Source organism: Nyctereutes procyonoides, unplaced genomic scaffold (genome assembly GCF_905146905.1).
Source record: "Nyctereutes procyonoides isolate TBG_1078 unplaced genomic scaffold, NYPRO_anot_genome, whole genome shotgun sequence".
Classification (NCBI taxonomy): Eukaryota; Metazoa; Chordata; class Mammalia; order Carnivora; family Canidae; genus Nyctereutes; species Nyctereutes procyonoides.
The window spans coordinates 34634879-34656102 of record NW_026575139.1 but is presented as its reverse complement, the minus strand read 5'-3'; the positions used below and the strand labels follow the sequence as shown (position 1 = coordinate 34656102).

Sequence of the window (21224 nt, the reverse complement as noted above, 5' to 3'; positions counted from 1 at the left end):
TGTCTCTGCTTCTCTCTCTCTCTCTGTCTCTCATGAATGAATGAATAAATAAAATCTTTAAGAAAAAAAAAAAAAGATCAGTAAAATGTGAATATGGCAATCTTCCTTTACAGAGATAAAATGAAGATTGGATGAAGTAATGTATTTTTACACATACTAATTGCCTCAGAGCCTGACACTCTGCAGAGTATTTAGTAAGCTCTTAACACAACCAACATTAAGCACTTACCTCTTTTTGACTACATGTTTTAGGCCAAAATTTCATTAGCCCCCTAATAACCTAAAATGAAAAGGAGAAAAACAATGGCACTTAATTTTCTACATGTACTTCATGAAAAGTAGTCATTTTGAAGCTTTTTGAAATTACAGCAAAAATACTTACTGGTTCTGTGAGTGAAGGATCTTTCTCCAAAAACTGTACTATGCAATATGCCAGCTGGAGAAACAGAAAAATGAAAGACAAAATTGGAAATGCTATATACTCAAAAGGGCTCAAAAGACGTATTAAAACTTCCTAATAAGTTTTTAGACTCTGGTTTTAGTAACTTCATGTTCACTTCATTTTAAAAATAAAATATATATAAAGCGAAATAAAAAGCTACTTTTTCAAACCAAAGATTGACACTAATAACACCCCAGGGGAATTCTTTTTTAAAGAATACTGAGACATGAAGTATCCAGCTAATAAAAAGCAGAAATATCACATTCAGTATATTCTGAAAGTGTCTCATCTACATACAGTCTAAGCTACATCTCATAAGCTTCCTTTCTCTCTTTGCCAACCTCAACAGTACTGGATTTTACTGTGGTTCCAGAAGAGTCCCATACGAAATATAGGCACTTAACTAAACACTCTGTTGATTGCCTAAAGTGGCCCATGCAAACTGAAGTGGTTTCATGAAGAGATAAAAGGTTGTGTACCTGCCACAGTGAGAAGAGTGAAACGTTTTACATCTGATGTTACCTCATCTAGGTAAGAATTCTTTTACGCGATCATGAAATGTGATATAGCCTATATTTCAAAAACTGGAGGCAAGATTTGTAAAAGGGCTCGTAAAGATTTTTGGACAAGAAATCCACCCTTGCAAAACATTTTAATGGTGTTCCAAATTAGAAACATATGGACTAATTTTTCCTCGAAACACAAAATTTCACATTTAAAGAGGAACACTGCTCAGAAAAATGTGTGACATTTTTATGCAAATTCAAAACATTCCCATTGGTTTGGAATACTAAAATTAAAATGCCACTACATCATTTATCTGTCCCCTGGTGACATGCTCACCACACAAGGCAGTATTAGCATGGAAACCAGACTTGGGACAAAACAGAGTATGCTTTTTAAAATAAGGGAGGCTAAAAATAAAAAGATGTGAAAATATTGATTGATTTATTTGTGAATATGTTTATTTGTGTATAGAAAGTGAGAAGGAAATAGGGAATTAACTGGAAGAGGGGGCAAAGAGCAAGTGATAGACTAATGCAACTGAGGATGAGATAAAACATTCCAGGATACTCCAAAATGATTACACATGTTCAAAGATCTAAATTTGGAAAACCCACATATATTTGATGCTGCGCAATATGTTCAATATATTAATTTTGTGAACTAGGCAAGTCCTAAAGTTCTCCATAAAATGAGATGACTGAACAAATGCTCCTCCCACTTGAAAAATATTCCCATGATTCTCCTATACACAGAAAAACAGCACACATTTTAATTTTCCTCAGGGAGCATTTTATATGATTTTTTTTAAATTAAGGAAATATCAATATCAAAGAAACACTGAGTTTGTAAACTTTTAATTTTGCTTCCAAAGGTAGTTGCATAAAATTCTACCTGGGCATGGAAGAGTGATAAGCTCCTGACAGTGTGCAAAGGAATCAACACTTTCACCAGAAACTGTTTGTGTTCTGCCTTAAGAGGTAAAGCAAAGCCATTGATAATACTAGGAAAAAGAAAAAGAAACATGAATTAGCAGTGTGATCACAACCAGCTAAACTGAGATAACCTGCCCTTGGAAGACCAGGTTAAATCTAAATCGGTTTATGTTTGATCCAAAACAACCCAAACCCCATCCAGTGACATTCAAAATTTCTGAGTTACTTAATAGAGTACATTTTAGTAGGAAAGAAATTTAAGAAAATTTGCTTATGATAACCTAGCACAGGCTCTTATGCTCTTTAATCTAGCTGGATGATTCCCAAAAGCTTTTGTACCAAAAACTTTATTTTTCCCTCCCCCCTAAATCATTTGCCCTCCTCACTTATGACCCTTTCCATTTGCAGACATCGTTCCTGAAATTTCTTCTCTGACCAAGAATACTATAGACAAAGAGCCCCTTCCTGGGGAAGTCACAGTAAAAACAATGTCACTCCATCTTAATTTTCTTCTCATATTAGGAGGAGAAACTAAGTAATCACATTGTCTGGTTACATTACCATCCCTGTGTATAAAAACCTACAAAAACAGCTGTCTCTTTTCCAACTCATTCCACTTCTCCCAGCAGTAGCTGTTCAAGAATTACACCTGGGTACATGGTTCCTTTGAAAATGGCAAAGAAACTAACAAGAATAAGATGTTGTGGAGTGACTGCCTTGGCTGCAATTAGGTGTATTATTGTCTCTGTTGCAACGAACAAACTGTTAGTTCTTTCAGTCCTTCCTGCAGAATTAGCAATGCATAATTGAGGAGCAAGGAGGACAAGAAATCATGTCTTGTAGAGTCAGTTGGGAAACATGCTTAGAGTACCAAATGTATATACAGCAAGAGATCTAGGTCAGCATTTCCCTGTGCCACTTGAATCTCATTTTCAAAATGCTATTCACCTGAGATTAGCAATTAGCTAAAAATGTGCTTACCTTCCTAATATTTCCAGCAGTTCAGCTACCCCATTGAAGTGTTCTGTTTCATAAACAAACCTTTTTTAAAAAAGAAAAGAAAGAATAAAGTCAGTACACTATGTTCAAATATTTGAAGTTTAACACTTTACCATAAAGCCACCAATTTTGCTTCTCCTTTTCCCCCCATCCTCCACTTACCTTAGAAAAATATTGTTAATCTGTTTTCGGATAAATGCTCTAAGACCAAGAAATTTGCCATAAATTCTGTGTAAGACTGTTTTTAAGTAGTCCCGTTCCCGAGGGTCTTCGCTGTCAAATAGCTCCAAAAGCTGTTGTAAATGAAAGACAGCATAGCTGTCAAAAGTGGTTTCAGGAAATGATTTAGAAATTCTGCCACTCATCATTTAAAATCCCTCCCTCCTTTACCTCCTCAAAAATTTATTAAAGTATCTATTATGTGCCAGGTACAGTGCTGGTTTTCGGAAATAGAATGACTTGTAAGTCAAACAAGGGACTCACACTCTAATGAAGAGATAAGACACAATAACAATAATCATAATGACAACAATAAGAGGTAACACATACAGCACTTAGTATGATCACGCTATTTTCTAAGCAATCTACTTGTATTAATCCTCCCCATGAAGTAGTTTTTTGTTTGTTTGTTTGTTTGTTTGTTTGTTTGTTTAAGAAGGCTCCACTCTGGGATCCCTGGGTGGCGCAGCGGTTTGGCGCCTGCCTTTGGCCCAGGGCGCGATCCTGGAGACCCGGGATCGAATCCCACGTCGGGCTCCCGGTGTATGGAGCCTGCTTCTCCCTCTGCCTGTGTCTCTGCCTCTCTCTCTCTCACTGTGTGCCTATCATAGATGAATAAAACAAAAAAAAATTTAAAAAAAATAAAAAATAAAAAAAAAAAAAAAAAAAAGAAGGCTCCACTCTAATGCAGGGCTTGAACCTCATGACCCTGAGGCCAAGACCTAAGCTGAGATCAAGAGTTAGATGCTTGGGCAGCCCCTGTGGCTCAGCAGTTTAGCACCACCTTCAGCCCAGGGTGTGATCCTGGAGACCCAGGATCGAGTCCCACGTCGGGCTCCCTGCATGGAGCCTGCTTCTCCCTCTGCCTGTGTCTCTGCCCCTCTCTCTCTCTCTCTCTCTCTCTGCCTCTCTCTGTGTGTCTCTCATGAATAAATGAATAAAATCTAAAAAAAAAAAATGAACCTTCAGCTCTACTTGAGCATACGAATAAATGAATCAACCTAAACCAAAGCCAACATCTTAAAGTCCCCAGAGACAGCAGAAATGTTCTTTGTAGAGCTTAGTTGTTGTTACACAGTTGTGCTCACTTTATAAATATTCACTGAGGTGAGCATTTACAATTTCTGTATGTATGCTAACCATGAATAACATTTTTAAAATTTCTACTCATTTGTAATATAAAGTCAAAAACTAAATCCTGGTATCAATATGTCAACACAAAAACTTGCACATGAATGTTCACAGCAGCATGATTCATCATAGCCAAAAGTGGAAACAACCCTGATGTCCATCTTTTTCAACCATAAAAAGGAATGAATAATGATATATGCTACCACATGGAAAGAAGCCAGATACAAAAGGTCAATTATTATATGATTCCATTTTTATGAAATACCTGGAATATACAAATCCATACAGACAGCAGAATGAAGAATGTCAAAAAAAAAAAAAAAAGAATGAAGAATGTCTGCTAAGGAATATGGTGTTTCTTTGGGGGATGATAAAAAGTATTCTGCAATTATATAGCAGTGATGATAGCACAAGCTGGTAAATACACTAAAAAACACTGAATTATAAACTAAAAAAACCTGAATTTTATAATTTATAAAATTCACCATTTAAGGGTGAATTTTATGGTATGTGAATTATATCTCAATAGAGTTTTTATTTATTTATTTTTTTAAGTTTTTTTTTTTTTTTTAATAACAGTGCGTAGGTTCACTAGCTGAAAACCCAAGTTGGAGACTGGTTTGAATTTTACTGTGTTCCTCATACATTCATTATCATCACAATAAAGCAACACTTATTGTTTACACTAAAGTTGACTTTATAGTAAAACATTTCAAGAACATATAGACAATATACAAATGAACACAGACTACCCTAATTACCAAAAAAGCTATCAAGAAATACATAAGCATAATTCAGGTGATTAAGACATGTGGCTGAGAGCAGAAGAATAACTCAGTGGGCAGTAATCAAATAAATTATCCACTTTTGCTTGGTGTTTTTCTTTGAACAAAAGACAAAATTATAGACAAAGAATAGCCCTTCAAATAATGGCAGGAAGTACAAACTGAAGGGAAATCTTCAACACTGGGCAGTGAGAGAGATGCAATTTTGGCTCTATAATGCCATCCATCCACCCATCCACCCACCCACCCACCCCAAAAATGAATACCTCAAATAAATATGTATGCCTATTAGAGCCAGCTATGGGGCAAGGAGACAGACACAATCAGCCTTCACAGAGCCTAGTGTAAATGAGGGAGACAGGTAAATAAACAGCATAAATGGTTTAGGATACTATATAAATACATAGCAGAAAAATCTATTTTACTTGGGAGAAGTAAAGTGATAGGGAAGGCTTCTGGAGAAAGTGACATCCAGGCTGACCCATGAAGAAATCAGGAAGTTGAAATGGAAGGAGAGTATTCATGGTAGGTACAACAGCACATACCTTCACCAGCAGCCAATCAGAATAGAAGATGCTGTTAAAACACCTGCCATCTCTGCCCATTTAACCATGCAATCAATTGACCAATCAATCTCCGCACATCAGGAACTGTTCTTGTTGCTGTGCACACACACACACTCGTGAACAAACTTGGGAGCCCACAGGGAAAGCAATGAGCAAGTCAACTATATATTTCCACAGGAAACAGTTTAAGAAAGAAAGGTATGTGGTCCTTATAAGTAAAAGAGGCCCCATGGGCTATCTCTTATCTACCGAACACACACAAAATGACATAAGATCCCTAACCTACTCATCTTATTCCTCGTTAATGGAAATAAATTAACCTTTTAAGTTCTATTTTTTAACTTGGTTTCTATTTTTAAGTGCTATAAAAGGATTTAATGAGTAATTTGCAACCAACAAAGTTTGAGGGGGTGTATTAGCAAAATCTGAATCAACTATGCTTATGTATGTACTGTTAATCTTAAGAGTTTAATGAAAATATAATAATTAAGCAAAAATCATTTAACTAATGTTTTCATTAGGCCCTCAAAAAACATGCATTACCCAGCATCTAACTAAAATCATTTACACAAAGCCACAAATACATATAACATATATATATATATCATGTCCTATGAGAAAGAAAAATTACAGTACATAAATGACATTTCTGCTGTTCTATAGAACGTGTTTTTGATGATTTTATGGCATAAAAGACAAAATTAGAAGTATTAATAATGCACAGGCCCAAAAAATGGGGAGTAGGATGAGCTCTGATTTTCAAAATAAAATGTTTGTGCTTAGTCATATATACACTCCCCACAAAAAAGCAATGAGAAATATAATCCAGCATCTGTAAATGCCTAGTGGACTGTGCTCCCTACATTATAGCAGGCAACTTGTCAGAGAAAAGAAGCTGGATAGTTTCCAAGGTGATTACAGAGCAAAGATAGATCTGTCAACTTGCTGACTCCTAGTTTACAAAACCAGACTTTCCGAAGCTAACAAACAGGGATGAACCATGAAGTGATTTAGCCAAAGAGCTCTCCTTTGACCCTCATAATAATCTACATGAAATGAGAAGGGCAAAATGAAAAGAGGCAATCAGGGTCTCCAAATCAAGACACGAAGACTAAAACTTTGTCTTCCTGAGCCCTCCCTGACATGAGAATAAAGGAAGAAAAAGGGAAGAAACCCATGGGGCAGAGAAGAATAGAGAGCAGATGAAACAAATCTGCACATTTTTCAAAGATGGAAAGTGGATGGCAGGGGCTATCTTAGGTTTCCTCTTTCTCCACTTTGCTAAGTGTTTTTCCATTCTGCCAGCAGGGAAGGACGCCAACAAGAAGCAAGCCAGTTCACACCAGAGAACCCTTAAAAGGCTTAAGAACTGAACATGCCAGATATATTTGATGGCAAGGGTGTAGGGAGCTAAAAACAGGAGGGCTGGTTGAAAGTTTGTCGAAAGAGTAACAAGTCCTCCCAGATTCATGTCCCAAGCAGTGGACTGAAGATTTATAATCAAAGTCTACAGAGCATAAACATGCAAGTCTCTAGTCTTCAAGACATTGTACACAGGAAAGTAAAAACTTTATTGCAAATAAAAGGATTAAATAAAACTCTATATGCTGATGAATGAGATCTTTGCTGGCACCATTCTCTAAGCCCTCAAAATTCTGGATTAGGTAGGTGATAGGAAGGTCCCTTTTGAGAGACCTCAGCTTCAGCCTCTTGACAGCTTCAAGAGGAAACATCTATTTACACACTGATATTTGAGGGTTTCTCAATGAAAGCTCAAGGTCTCTGCTCAATATTCTAAGTGTCTCCCACTTGTGTGCATGCATGTGCACACAAACACACACAGTTCTAAGAAGGCTTTTAGATGGCTCTAAGAAGCTTCTCTGATGACTAATACGTAATTATGAAGCCAAGGATCACCAGACATTCTAACATAAAAGACAGAGACCAAAACAAACAATCATAAAGAACTCAGAGGAAATAGCCACAATGCAAGTAAAAAACAAACAAACAAACAAAACAAAACAAAACCTGCAGAAAAGAACTTATCCTCAGAAATAAATCTATTGGATCCCTGAAACAAAAGCAGTGCTACTGCACATGAATATTCAGAAAATTTAAAAAAAAGTTTGGAAATTCAAGATGTAAAAGAAATAAAAATTTCAGAAGAACTGGAACATTATGGGACACCTGGGTGGCTCAGCGGTTGAGCATCTGCTTTCAGCTCAGGATGTGATCCCAGGGTCTGGGATCAAGTCCCACATCGGGCTCCTTGCAGGGAGCCTGCTTCTCCCTCTGCCTATGTCTCTGCCTCTCTGCCTCTCTCTCTCTCTCTCTCTCTCTCTCTTTCATATGAATAAGTAAAATCTTTTTAAAAGGGGGGGGGGGACTGGAACATTAAAATGAGCAAATCTATCCTGAAAGCAGAACCAAAAGAAGTGTATAGAAGAAAATAGATAACTAGAGGATCAATCCAGAAAGTCCAACACATTACAAAAAGGCACAGAGAATAGGTACAGAAACATAAAAACAAAGAAAATGAAATTACCTGAGAAAGAATTCAATGCAATTTTCAGGAAAAAAGGGCATGAGTTTCAATATATATATGTGCCATTAGGGGCCATTATGTTCTCTGCACAATTAATTAACAAAGACCTGCACCAAAGCACATCACTTTGAATGATCTGGACACTGAGGACAAAGAGTAGATCTCAAAAGCTCTGAGAGAAAATAGGTCACTATGAAAGATAAGGAGTTCAGCAGCCACAAGCCTCAATACCACTAGAAGTAACAGACAGTTTAGAATTCTCTAAAACTTCTGAGGGAATATGGGTTCTAACCCATAAATCTAGCCAATGTATCAGTCAAGTCTGTGGGCAGAATAAAAGACATGTTCAGAGAAGCAGGTTTTGAAAAATGTATATCCCATTCATACTTTCTTAGGAAGCATCTAGTGGATATATTCTGCCAAAATGAAAGAAAGGGAGATACAAGACACAGTGCAGAAGAGTGGCAAAAGAAAGTCCCAGGATAACCACTATGGGTACAGCCTAGAGGAAGCCACAGGTGCCAACCAGAGCAGGATGAAGGGCTTCAGCTTCAGGAAGGAGGCCTCCAAGGAAAACAATGGAAGACAGACTGGCTCATGTGTACGCCAGACTGAGAAGAGCTACAGTGCTCTCAGAGAAGAACTAAGTGATGAACTAGTAACTCATTCATGGGAAAGCAAGCATGTGAAAAAATAAGGCAATTATTCATTCCAGGGGTTTAAAATAGAGCTCTATAAGAGAAGTAATGCAATTATAGCCTAATATATGCCTCATCTGTGAACATGTACATAGTTCTCATGCAAACACAAAATTTCATTTCATTAAATTTTTTGACATAACTAATTATATATTGTTAAGATATAGAGGAGGGAGATGGAGAGGGAGACATAATGATTTATAGTAGGGAAAAAATTTTGAATCAAGAAATAGTATAAGAATGCTATCTAGAGACATGGAGATACATACAGGAAACATCTAGAAGAATTGAATGTGATTACCCTCTAGGGAGTGAGACTCTGGGCTGGGGAAGGGTGAGGCAGGAGATTGCTATTTTTCTTTATAAACCATATAAATAGATTTGAATTTTTTAATAGACATTACTTTATCAATTAAAACCATTTTTTCAAGATTTATTTGAGACAGAGAGAGAAAGCACGAGCAGGAGGGATGGGGTGGGGAGAGAATCTCAAGCAGAGTCCAATGAACGCAGAACCCAATGTGGTGCTCAATCTCATGACCTTGAGATCACAACCTGAGCCAAAACCAAGAGTCAGACACTTAAACAACTGCACCACCCAGGCACCCCAATTAAAACTATTTTTAACAATTAGGAGCGAAAGATTTGAAACAAAAGGCCCAACTGCCCTCTGCTACAATAAAGACACAACTACCATGCCCTATTCCATGTAAAGAAATACTTTTTTTTTTTGAGATTTTTAAAATGTATTCATTTCAGAGACAGACAAACAGGAAGAGAGGCAGAGGGAGAAATAGACTCCCAACTGAGCTGGGAGTCCAACATGAGGCTTGATTCCAGGACCTAGAGATCACAACCTGAGCTGAGCTGAAGGCTGACACTTAACCATCAGAGCCATCCAGGCATCCCATAAAGCAAGATTTTAAAGAACATCAGAAATGCTTAAGTAAACAATCAATGAAATTGGTATTCGACATGTTTTCATGTAAATATTGTTTTCATTTAAACATTTCTGGCTTTTTTAACTTCAGCTATTCTACTATCTGAAAAATGGTATCTTCCAAACACTTTTACCTCGAACAAGTAATGTACATGGAGAAAACAGCCTAGAACCAAGTAGCAAGAGCCTATTAATAGCAGCCTGACTCCAATGAATCAGAGCAACTCAAGAAGACCAACAGGTCAAATGAGTTGATCTATGGGCACCACTGAGAAGCACAGAGGAGACAAAGAATCAAAAAATGCTGTACATTATAACCTTTTAGCAATTCTGACTTCAAGACTCCTATGGAAACTCAGTATAAAAATTTCAAAGGTGTAAGTCACCCAAATATGAACAAATCTGCTAAGTCACATGCTTTTATTTTCTTCCTAACTTCAGGCATTCTTCCCACAAACTAGAGAAATCCATTCTTTCCTCTCTCAAGCAATAATTTGGACTGACTGAACAAAAACTGGTGGTTTAAAATTTTAAGACAATCGATTTGATCAGCATTTCAAGAAAGAGCTGTTACTCTTACATAATGGTGCACTTAGTGGGCTGCACGCAGGGACTATCTACATAATTTGTGGGGCCCAAGCAAAATGAAAATGCAGTGCCCCTTGTTAAAAAACTGAAGACTTTCAAGGCAGCAACAGCAAAGCATTAACCAAGAGCAGGGCCCTTCTCAGCAAGGGGCCCCATGTCACAGCACAAGCCGTGGACCCGCTAAGCTGGCTCTGGACACAGAAACCGGAGCAGTAAAACCCTTTTCCAAGGTTTTTAAGTGATAGGTTGACTGGAAGGGATGAGGTGAAGAGAGTGCTTGATTAATTAGTAAGGATTATCTGATAAAATTCCTGATCAAATAAATTCTCTTAAGTTTTATTTGATATAGGCACAGAGAGAGAAATGTAAACATTTTGACACATTCAAGGAACTTGTTTGGACAACAGCTCTTTGTATTAGAGCTGAGATTCAAGGCCTCAAGAAATTGATTTCAATGTAGAACTTAAAATTTATTAACAAGGAGGTTTGTGTTGAGTCCAATTTGTCTTCAGTTTTTAAAACACAATAACAAAAGGTCACTTTTAAGGACAGGGTAACCAATTTGCATAAGTTGCATGATAATCACAGCACCTTTCAGCTAAATATAACTGCAAATGTGAAATACAAATTGCTAAATCGCAATCTCCAGCAGTACATATGTTTATGGGGACACTTGAATAGTATGTCTCTTAGCAACCACTGACTGCTTCTCAGATTTGCAGAGTCGTTGAAAGCAGTCTTTAGAAATATGCTACTAAAAAAACTCTTGCCACAATAATATACACCCAATGAAATAATCCAAGGTTTGGCAACCCAGTGTGCTGAGGGGAGGGGATCATTAAAAAAAAATAAAAATTTTCCCAACTGTCCTAACACAGATGAAAATTATCTTTATTGGGAAGAGACATGTTGTTCCATAAACCTAAGCAAGTCTGCACACTTAGAGCTATAGAAAGCAGTTACTATGACTAAAATCAACATTACCATAGACACGAGTGCACTATGTAATCAATTGACTATCCTTGATAAATCTGACAGCTTTCTTGTGTAAAGTCTTAGATGTACATAAGAAATGCTAAAGGTTATGTAAATCTAGATTTAATAAAAATTACAATGAAATTTAAGCAAGCCAATCAATCATACCATTCTTAAATAAAAACACCATAAACTCTTCAAAGGCACAAGCCACAAAGAGTTTTGTCTGACCCATACAAAAATCAGGATTTCCAGGTTCCCTTGACCAGCACTCCTTCCTGTCACACCTACACAACTTTGTTCGTATCACCTGTCTGGCTTCTGTAAAGATTTGAACATGTTATCCCTGCTTCTCACCTATTAAAAGGATATGCACCTGGCACTAATAAACATTTACTTGTAACACTGGAAGAAGTCAGTTGGTGATATGAATCCAAGGACAGGAGAGACCGCATTTAACATCTGAAAAAATCTCAAGAGCCAGAGAGGAGCCATATAAGTAGAGTCCAAAGAGTTTCTTTGATTTTTGAGAATGGTAAAAGTCGGATTTCAAAAAATCCATCACATGCTGGTTATGATGCCGACAGATCACCATATGACTTCACGGACTGAGGCTATTCTAGAAAATATGAAAAGAAGATTCTCAAAACAAGAACTGATCCTAAAAAAAATTAGTAGTGACAGCAGCAGCATAACATTTACTGGCCACTGACTCTTGTCAGGAATTGTTCTAAATGCTTACATACATATTCACTTATTAAATCTCTGTAGCAACCTTTCACAACAAAATTATGATTATATTGTGGATATTCTGCAACTACCTGTCCAAGGTCATGCACTAAAAAATGCCAGCATCTGAATTCAAATCAGTGTATACACTTAAGTACCGATCTACACCACTTCCTGATGAGGACGAAAATGAGTAGTATTGAAAGGGCTTCTCAAGGTAACACTGAAAGCTTTCCATTGAACATCAGATTTTTGAAGGACATATACAAGGGACCAAAGGAAGGAAAACACAACAAATGTGAAGTATAAATGAATGGTGTAGTCTTATGGAAACAGTCTTAGGAAGAAGGCTAATGAACAGAATCAGCTGAAGTTCATGAAAAATGCCAGGCAATAAAATGAGAATGTAGTAATAATCTATATTTACTATTCTTACTGATTATAACATACATGGTCATTATTTTTTTAATGTAAAAAATATAGAAATATAAAAATTAGAAAGTGATGACCATCACACTTAATCACATTCTACCAGACAGCTGATGCCAATTTGGTGTATTGCCTTCTGAAATTTTTAGTGCATATACAAACATTCCTTTTCCCTAAAATAAGACTCAGATTCAAAAAGTCATACTGTTCCAGAACATACATGTTTCACTTAAAAATAGATTATGCGTACCTCTCATTCTCTTAACAATCTGAACATTCCATAATGTGCATGTCCAGGATTTATTCAATTAACCCCCTACTAAGGAAGTTTTAAACTGTTTCCAGTTTTCTAATAATTAACAATGGTGCATTCAATATCACTGTATACATATCTTGTGTACATATCTGACTACCTCTCACGGAATTGCTGAGTGGATAAAATTTAGGTTGACAAAAAAATTGTTTTTAAAGATTTTATTTATTCATGAGAGACAGAGAGAGAGAGAGAGAGAGAGAGAGAGAGAGGCAGAGACACAGGCAGAGGGAGAAGCAGGCTCCACACAGGGAGTCCGACGTGGGACTCGATCCCGGGTCTCCGGGACCATGCCCTAGGCGGAAGGTGGCGCTAAACTGCTGAGCCACCTGGGCTGCCCTAGGTTGACAAAATTTAACTTGATAGAATACTATCAGTTTTCCTCTTCAGAGGATTATACCAATTTAACATATATGTATGCACACGTACACATCTCTATGTAGAGGTGCAATTTTTTATGGGTTTTTGGCAGACTAAAAAGGACATTTTCCACTCAAGCCTCTGCTACATTCTAGTCTCTTTCCTATATATATGCTACATTGGTTGTTTTTGAAGATTTTATTTATTTGCTTATTTATTTATAAAGCACAAATGAGGGAAGGTACAGAGGGAGGAGAGAGAGAATCTCAAGTAGACTCTGCTGAGTGCAGAGCCCAACACGGGCTCAATCTCACAACCCTAAGATCATGACTTGAGCCTAAATCTAGAGCTGGATGCTTAACCAACTGAGCCACCCAGGCTCCCCATGCCACACTGTTTTCATTCATGTACCTTTATAGTTTTAATATATTTATATGTTTTAATATCTAATAGGCAAGGTGTAGTATCAGTTTTCTTTTTCAAAATTTTATTTCATGAACTCTGAAATTTTCAAATAAAGAAACTAATGAAATTTCATTTAGAATTACACTAAATGTATAAATTAACTTGGGAGATTCTTGGATATCCTTATAATGGCAAATTTTCCATCTAGGAATACACTGTTCAAGGCTTCTTTGCAAAATTTTCTTATTAAGTTTCATATAAACTTTTACATTTCATTTCAAAAGGCAGAGATTTTAAAATTAATATTGGAATCAAGAAAAATAAAATATCCTACTGTGGGTAGATAATACCAGCAGATGTTTTTACAAATCATTATCATTTTATCATAACAAGTTTACTTGTTCTAACTTGTAAGAGAGGTCACCAGCACAGTCATTTTACAGAAACACTGAGGCTCAGAATAGTCTAAAATCTTGTCTACAATTAAAGGCAGGGAGCCTGTCTTTGTATCCATAGTGTCAACTCAATGAAGCAGACTTAACAACTGTCCGTTTGGGGGTATGTCTTATTTTCCTGTTACCTCATGTTGCAAAATGAGGAGACTCAAGCTTGGACAGCCAACTGTATTAATTGGCTAAAAGCCACATTGTCAAGTAGGTGAAAAACCAGGATTTTAATGCAGTTCCTTCTTACCCACAGCACATATTCTTAGCTCCTATCAAACCCACAGTTTGCTAACTTTCTACTACATTATGTTAAAATAGCTCAATTCTTATTTTGCTTTTGTCTTTACTGATGTGAGAAGTGAGAATCAGAACTGTAAAGAATACCAGCTAACGCTATAGAAAATAAGGTTTAAATCTCGTGACCAGAATAAATTATGTCTAACTAAATAAAAAAGGTTTAAGGTGAGATCACCAAAATTCCTTTTGAGATCTTTTGAGAAACCACAGAGAATAAAAAAATCTGCTCAAAGAAAAAGAATGCAATAAACGTCATCCCAATCTGCAAAAGGGGAAGGTATGACAGTTCCCATGTCATAAGAAAACCAGGTTTAGGTATGAAACACACCAGGACTAGGTGGCACCATGGGAAGCTGTGGGGAGAGAAACGGGGTGTGTAAATAATGAATGAGTTGACTACAGGGGATGCAAACAAAGGAGCTGCCAACTCAAGGACAAGAAAGGCATGGTGGCAGGAAAAGGAGGGTGGGGAGAGGCGGGACAGAATCTTGGCAATAATGCCTCAAGCTCCAAAAGGCCAAGCAGGTCCCAAGTTGGAAATAAATCTCCCAGGAAGGGAGCTCAGGCAAACTACATAGGGGACTGAAAACCCACTTCTAGAAGGGACTGGGATCCCACGTAAGTCATCAGTAGACTAACGGGTAGGAAAAGGGGCAGGAGGCCAACTTTGTAGGTTACCAACGTCAATGAATAGAGTATTCTGGAAAATGGCAGCTAATCGGCACTACCCTGAGCTTATCTCCAACATGATAGTTAATGCTCTCGTTAGTCATATGATTACATTCAAATACCACTAAGTGGTGTTACTGATTTTGCCAATACCCTGCCTGTCCCTTTCCTGACTGATGCAGGAACTGCTGTGCTGTGAGCCCTGATGTGAAGGTTGAGTTCATCAACAGATCCAGAAGAGGGGAGGTAAAGGAGGCAAAGGTTGTAAAAATGAGGCAAGGGCTGAAAACATAAAAGTAGATGGACTCACTATGTATACTTGATTTCTTATCTCCAGCAGAACTCAGAGACAGATAATCACATAGTTTGTAAGTACCTGGGGCAACATTAATAAATACCAATAAATAACAGTAAATAATAACCAATACCAATAAATACCAGTAGCCCCCAGAAGTTCACTAATGAAAGGCATTCCTTTTTATGGTAAAATCTCAAGGCCCATAAATAGGGAGTGCTGTAAACACAAAGTCCTGGCTTCTCCCATAGCATCTGACAAAGTCTTTACACTCTCCTTATAAAGAAAAAAAATTTTAAGCATTTTTTTAAAAAGATTTATTTATTGGGGGGGTGGGGAGCAGAGGGAGAAGAAGCGAGAGTTCTAAAAAGACTACGGTGAACACAGAGCCTGACACGAGGCTCAATCTCACAACCCTGAGATCACGACCTGAGCCGAAACCAGGAGTCAGATGCTCAACAAACTGTACCACTCAGATACCTCAAACAAAGCTTTAAAAATATAAGAAGGATGATACCATTCTAGAGTAAATTTCTAACAGGTTCAGGGATGAAATTCAAAGACTGCTGATCAATGAACATGTGCTAAAATAAAGAAAAGATGCTAAAGGCATGCCAAAGACCTCTTGTCACCAGTGCTGGCTATTCTAATAATGACCCAAGATGAAGCCAACAGCTACTAGCATAGTTAAGAAAGTCACAAATGTGATAAAGATGGAAGGAACAATGAATGGAGTGGAATGACAGACTCAAGATCCAAAAAGAGCTCAAAAGGCTGCAGAGAAATGATATTCTGCAGGAATATATGTCAGACTCTACATTTAGATTAAAAGGCAAACTGGACAATGAACAAGAACAAGGGAAAACATGGCTTTATAACATTATGCATAAAGCTAAATTAGAATTCAGAGACCACAAGCTTAACCTAAGTTAGCAGTGCCAGGGAACAGTAAGGGTAGCTAATGAGACTGCCCCTTTAGGAAACCTACACAAGGGAATGGAGAACGCAATTCTTAGCTGTGCTGGACTGACCAGGCTCAGGGCACTATGTTCAGATATACATCGCATTTTTAAAGACAAAGAGGTACATATTGAAGATTTCCAAAACGGACAAATGAGAGCTGACAGAAGAACGAGTCTAGAACAGAGAATGCACACTGACAGCTGCTAGGCTAGATCCAGAAGGCAGATGGGTTTAGTTTATCAGAACATTTCACGTAAAAATCTGGATTTGTTTCTCTTGAGGGGAAAAAAAAAAAGTTCCACAATAATTGAAAGAAGGGGAACAGCCAAAGCTCCCTTTAGTAGAAACCTGTCTACCTCCTATTATCTGACATCTGGTCACCACCTTGTTAGAAGTGAGCCTATAGGCATTTCAGCTGCAACTCCTGTTCCCAGGAAAAAGAGCCAAGAAGTAAACACATGCACTGTATCCTAAGACCTGAAATGTTGCGTCCAAGCTAGTGAATACTGAAGAACTAGTCTGGGGAAATAAGGCCAAAGGGTACAAGGTTTACAGAAGTTCAACCAAAAAAAGAACTTTCTAACAAAAACACAACAATCTGCCCAGGTATATGGTCCTTCTTCACTAAAAAAGAGTAAATGGGAGTCACCCCTTCACAGCATCTCAAAAAGACTAACTCACTGGGTAAAGAACTACAACAGACAACCCAAAACATCCCTTTCAAGTCTGTTTTTTTTCTGATGTTTTAATCTTATGAGCTTTATTATCATCAGTACCCATCTACCACAAAGAACACACTGAGCTGGGCCCTGCATGCTTTTCTTGTAAGAAAAGCACTGGCTTCATCATAAGATCCTAGTTCTTACTGTTTCCATGTCAACTAAACACAGGCTTCACTATCTGATCCTCTCGGGTAATTTAATTTACCATAAATATCAGGGAACCTTAATATTTCATTAGTGTTGAGAAGTGAGGGCTACTCCTGCCTTGAAGTCATTCCAAGTTATGGTGAGGAGAATCACAAGGAGGCATCATGACATAATGGACAGAAAAACAGAATAGGAAATGTGCTTGGGAAACCTTGAGAAACTTTCTATGCCTCAATTTATTCATCTATAAAATAGGCCTAAAATTTAGCTGTGTCTATTTTAGGTTACAGCACAAATTAAATAATGCACATAAAGATGCTCTGACAGTTATACAGTGCTATATAAATGTAAAGATTTTCCAATACAAAACATAGACCTATTACATGTTGCTTTTTTGTCTGAAATGCATTTTGCCTCCTTGGTATAAGAATCTGGATCAATTGATCTATTTACCCAATGCTCCATGCATCCACCTATTTACCTACCTCTCTTTTTCCAAAGCCTCTTTTCCAAAACCTCACTTTTCCAAAGCCTCTCAACCTAATATATCCAAAATTCTAAATTTATTAATTGACTTACGGAGGGGAAATGAGGTCATCACAAGGGTTATCAACATTTATCCAGGAAGGCCTAGAAGATCAACTTCCTGACAAAATAATGTTTTAAATTTGAAGTCCTTTTTTTTTTTTTTAAGATTTTATTTATTTACTCATGAGAGACACAGTGAGAGAGAGGCAGAGACATAGGCAGAGGGAGAAGCAGGCTCCATGTGGGGAGCCCAATGTGGGACTCGATCCCAGGACTCATGGATCACACTCTGGGCCAAAGGCAGGTGCTCCACCACTAAGCCACCCAGGCATCCCTAAATTTGAAGTTCTGCTTTACTGGCTCACTAGGAGATAGATATTTATTCTTTTTGACATGAGATGCCCATTAATCACTTAGGAAGGAGCTACAAATAGTCCACACACCAGTTGGCTCAAGCACTCATTTTTATACTCAAGCACTCATTTTTATAGATGAATGTCAACAGGAGGAGCAAGATGCTACCTAAAAATTCAATGTCATGAACATTCCCAAGTCTGAGGTACAAAGGAAGATATGGCCTATAGTTATAAAATGTAAAATGGCAAATCAAAAATAACACACCCTGAGAATTTTCAAACAGGTGAAAGTTAATCCCTTTAGAAGAATTTTAAGGTATTAAACGGTGCTATTTCCTAGCTGTGAAAGCTCACCAGTATTTGACTTTGATTGTTTGTTGAAGGTTATTTATGTTCTGGGCCATGCTTATTCACTTTTAACAGATCTATGCAATAGCTCCTTAAGAATCCTTATGCAAAGAGGAGTTTTCAAGATACACAAAGATTCATACAAACTAGAAGTCCTATAAATGAAATTCTTTTATAATTAAATTTTAAAAAAGAAAACTGCAGGGAGTTAGGCATTAGCACTCCTTATTGCTTAAAATGAAATTAATTTCTAGCGATAAATTAAACAATAAATTAAAGAGGTACCTATTACTTTTAACAGGCAATAAGGAAACTAACTTACACAGTATTTGTTTAAAAGGTGATATAACTATCACTGAAATATTTTTAAATAATCAAGAGAAAATTAAGATAAAGTGTTATCAACTGAAAAACAAATATACGCAACAATAAAACTTGGCTTACCTGTAATACAAATTTCTGATCTATGTATTTTTTGGCAATGCTGGGTTGGAATTCTTGGCTTTCCAAAAATCGTATGAAAAATTCATATACAAGCTGCAATAAACAGATTACAGTTAATTTCAAATTATACCTCACTGAGCATAGTAGTATCAAAAACCATAGAAAGCCAGTAACACTAAAATTGCTTAGAAAATTGAGTTTTAATATCAATTACAAGCTATGCTAGCCCTTCTTGTAGCTCACAGTTGCTATTATGTTTTTTAACTTTTTAGGTTAAAAATCTGAAAATACAGCCAAACAGAGCAAGTAAAACTCACCCATAGCCTCACTATTTAGAGATAACCACTGTTAACAATTTAATGTATAAACCTCCTGATTTTTCTCTATACTTCTACAACATTATCAATGAACTATAAACATATTTTTATATAGTTTTCAAACTACTTCTACCATCTAAACAATATATTGTATACAATTTATGTCAATAATATCTAAGTCGCCATTCTTAGTAGCTACAAGTAGTCCATTATACATAATTTATATAATGAATAATTCCATTATTTATAATTCATTTAACCAATCTCCTATGCTTGGACATTTAAATAGTTTCTGAATTACTTCTCTATCAAATCATGCCACAATGTACATCATGTAATATATATCAGAGTACATTTGCTCACTTATTTCATGAGGAAATATTTCTAGAAGTGGAATTGTTAGAGCAAAAGATATCCAAACATTTGAGGATTTTCAACACTCATTTCTAAATTTCCCTTCAGAAAATTAGCACTCCTCTAAGCAATATATGACACTTTGGCAGAATACTCTCAAGGAGTAAATGTTCTGCAAGGAATAAAAATATTCTCATCTGTGGAGTCGATCTCAAATAAACAGTACAGTCTACTGTTTTGATAACCAGTAGAAGGTCAATGTTTATGCTCTTTGCAAAATAAATCAATGTTAAAGTATACATTAGATCCTGGTATAATAAGCAACAGTATATAAAGAATAGAACTCTTAAGAAACAGACATTGGGTTAGAAGTCTAGCTCTGTCACTAACTGTGTAACCCTAGGCCAAGTTCATTTCTCTAAAAGTCTTGTTTCTTCAACTGAATAATGGAGATGAAAATCTCTAAGATTAAATGTGATAATATATATAAACCACTACACATAGTGTCTAACACATACCACCTAAAACAGCATTCTCAGGGGATCTCTAGGTGGCGCAGTGGTTTAGTGCCTGCCTTTGGTCCAGGGCGCAATCCTGGAGACCAGGGATCGAGTCCCATATCGGGCTCCCTGCAGGGAGCCTGCTTCTCCCTCTGCCTGTCTCTCTCTCTCTCTCTCTCTCTCTCTCTCTCTCTCTCTCTCTCTCTGTGTGTGTGTCTATCATAAATAAATAAAATAAAAATCTTAAAAAAAAAATAAAACAGCATTCTCAAACTTTTCAGTCTTGCTCCTTTACATTTAAAAATGCTTGAAGACATCCGTTTATATGCTATATATGAAAATACATATATTTACATATATGTAAAATCAGAAATACAAACTGAGAGAATTTAAAATACATATTTGTTATTTCATTTTAAAGCAATAAAATACATTACACACTAACATAAGTAATTTATTATTTTTAAGTAATTTATTTCTGTGGGAAATTACTTTCCAAAAAGAATTACTGAGAAGCATTAATTTTTATTTTTGAAAAATCTTTTATTGAATATTTGAAAACAGATTATTATCTGCTTCTATATTCAATCCGTTATGATACACTGTTTTGGCTGGAGTATATAAAGAAATCAAGCTTCACACAGATATAATAGTATGAAAGAGGATGAGTATTTTCAGTTTTTTTCACATAATTGTGGAAATTCTTCTTTGATACTACACCAAAACTTGAGAATTTCTTAAATAGGAGTTGCAATGCAGAATCTGAAGCCAAAATCAATGAATTTTTCATACTGTCACACTAAATTCCAGTCTGTCTTGGACTTTGAATTGATTTTTTACCAATGCATGGTTTCCTAACCATTCATTGGCCAACTGGAAAATACTGGTTCACCAAGTTATGTAGATTTTTCAAATGCTGACAAAGTTTATTGTACAAATCAAAAAAGTCACATTCCTTAATATCTCCAATTTTATCAAAAAGTCTAAGTTTTGATAAGCTCTCCTGTCAAGGGGACAGGAGAAAGATTAAAGTTTTCCAAAGTTCTAAATTTTTCTTGAATGCTTTTTAAAAAAAATGTTTATTTATTTATTCATGAGAGACAGAGAGAGTGAGAGAAAGAGAGAGAGAGAGAGAGAGAGAGAGAGAGGCAGAGACACAGGCAGAGGGAGAAGCAGGCTCCATGCAGGGAGCCCGACGTGGGACTCGAACCTCAGTCTCCAGGATCACGCCCCAGGCTGAAGGCAGGCGCTAAACCGCTGAGCCACCTGGGCTGC

At 36.7% G+C, this 21224-nt stretch overlaps 1 protein-coding gene across 3 annotated transcripts in view; it reads right to left on the bottom strand.

Moving 5' to 3' along the window:
- The window catches only part of PPP2R5E (protein phosphatase 2 regulatory subunit B'epsilon), a 147138-nt gene that overhangs the window by 14329 nt on the left and 111585 nt on the right, over positions 1-21224 (bottom strand). For all 3 annotated transcript variants that reach the window (XM_055304223.1, XM_055304222.1, XM_055304221.1), the window contains exons 5-10: positions 18779-18871; positions 3043-3173; positions 2863-2922; positions 1841-1949; positions 383-436; positions 230-280 (exon numbers count right to left, since the gene is read on the bottom strand). In XM_055304223.1, coding sequence (XP_055160198.1) covers positions 230-280; positions 383-436; positions 1841-1949; positions 2863-2922; positions 3043-3173; positions 18779-18871 — 498 coding nt within the window. The remainder of the gene's footprint in view (positions 1-229; positions 281-382; positions 437-1840; positions 1950-2862; positions 2923-3042; positions 3174-18778; positions 18872-21224) is intronic.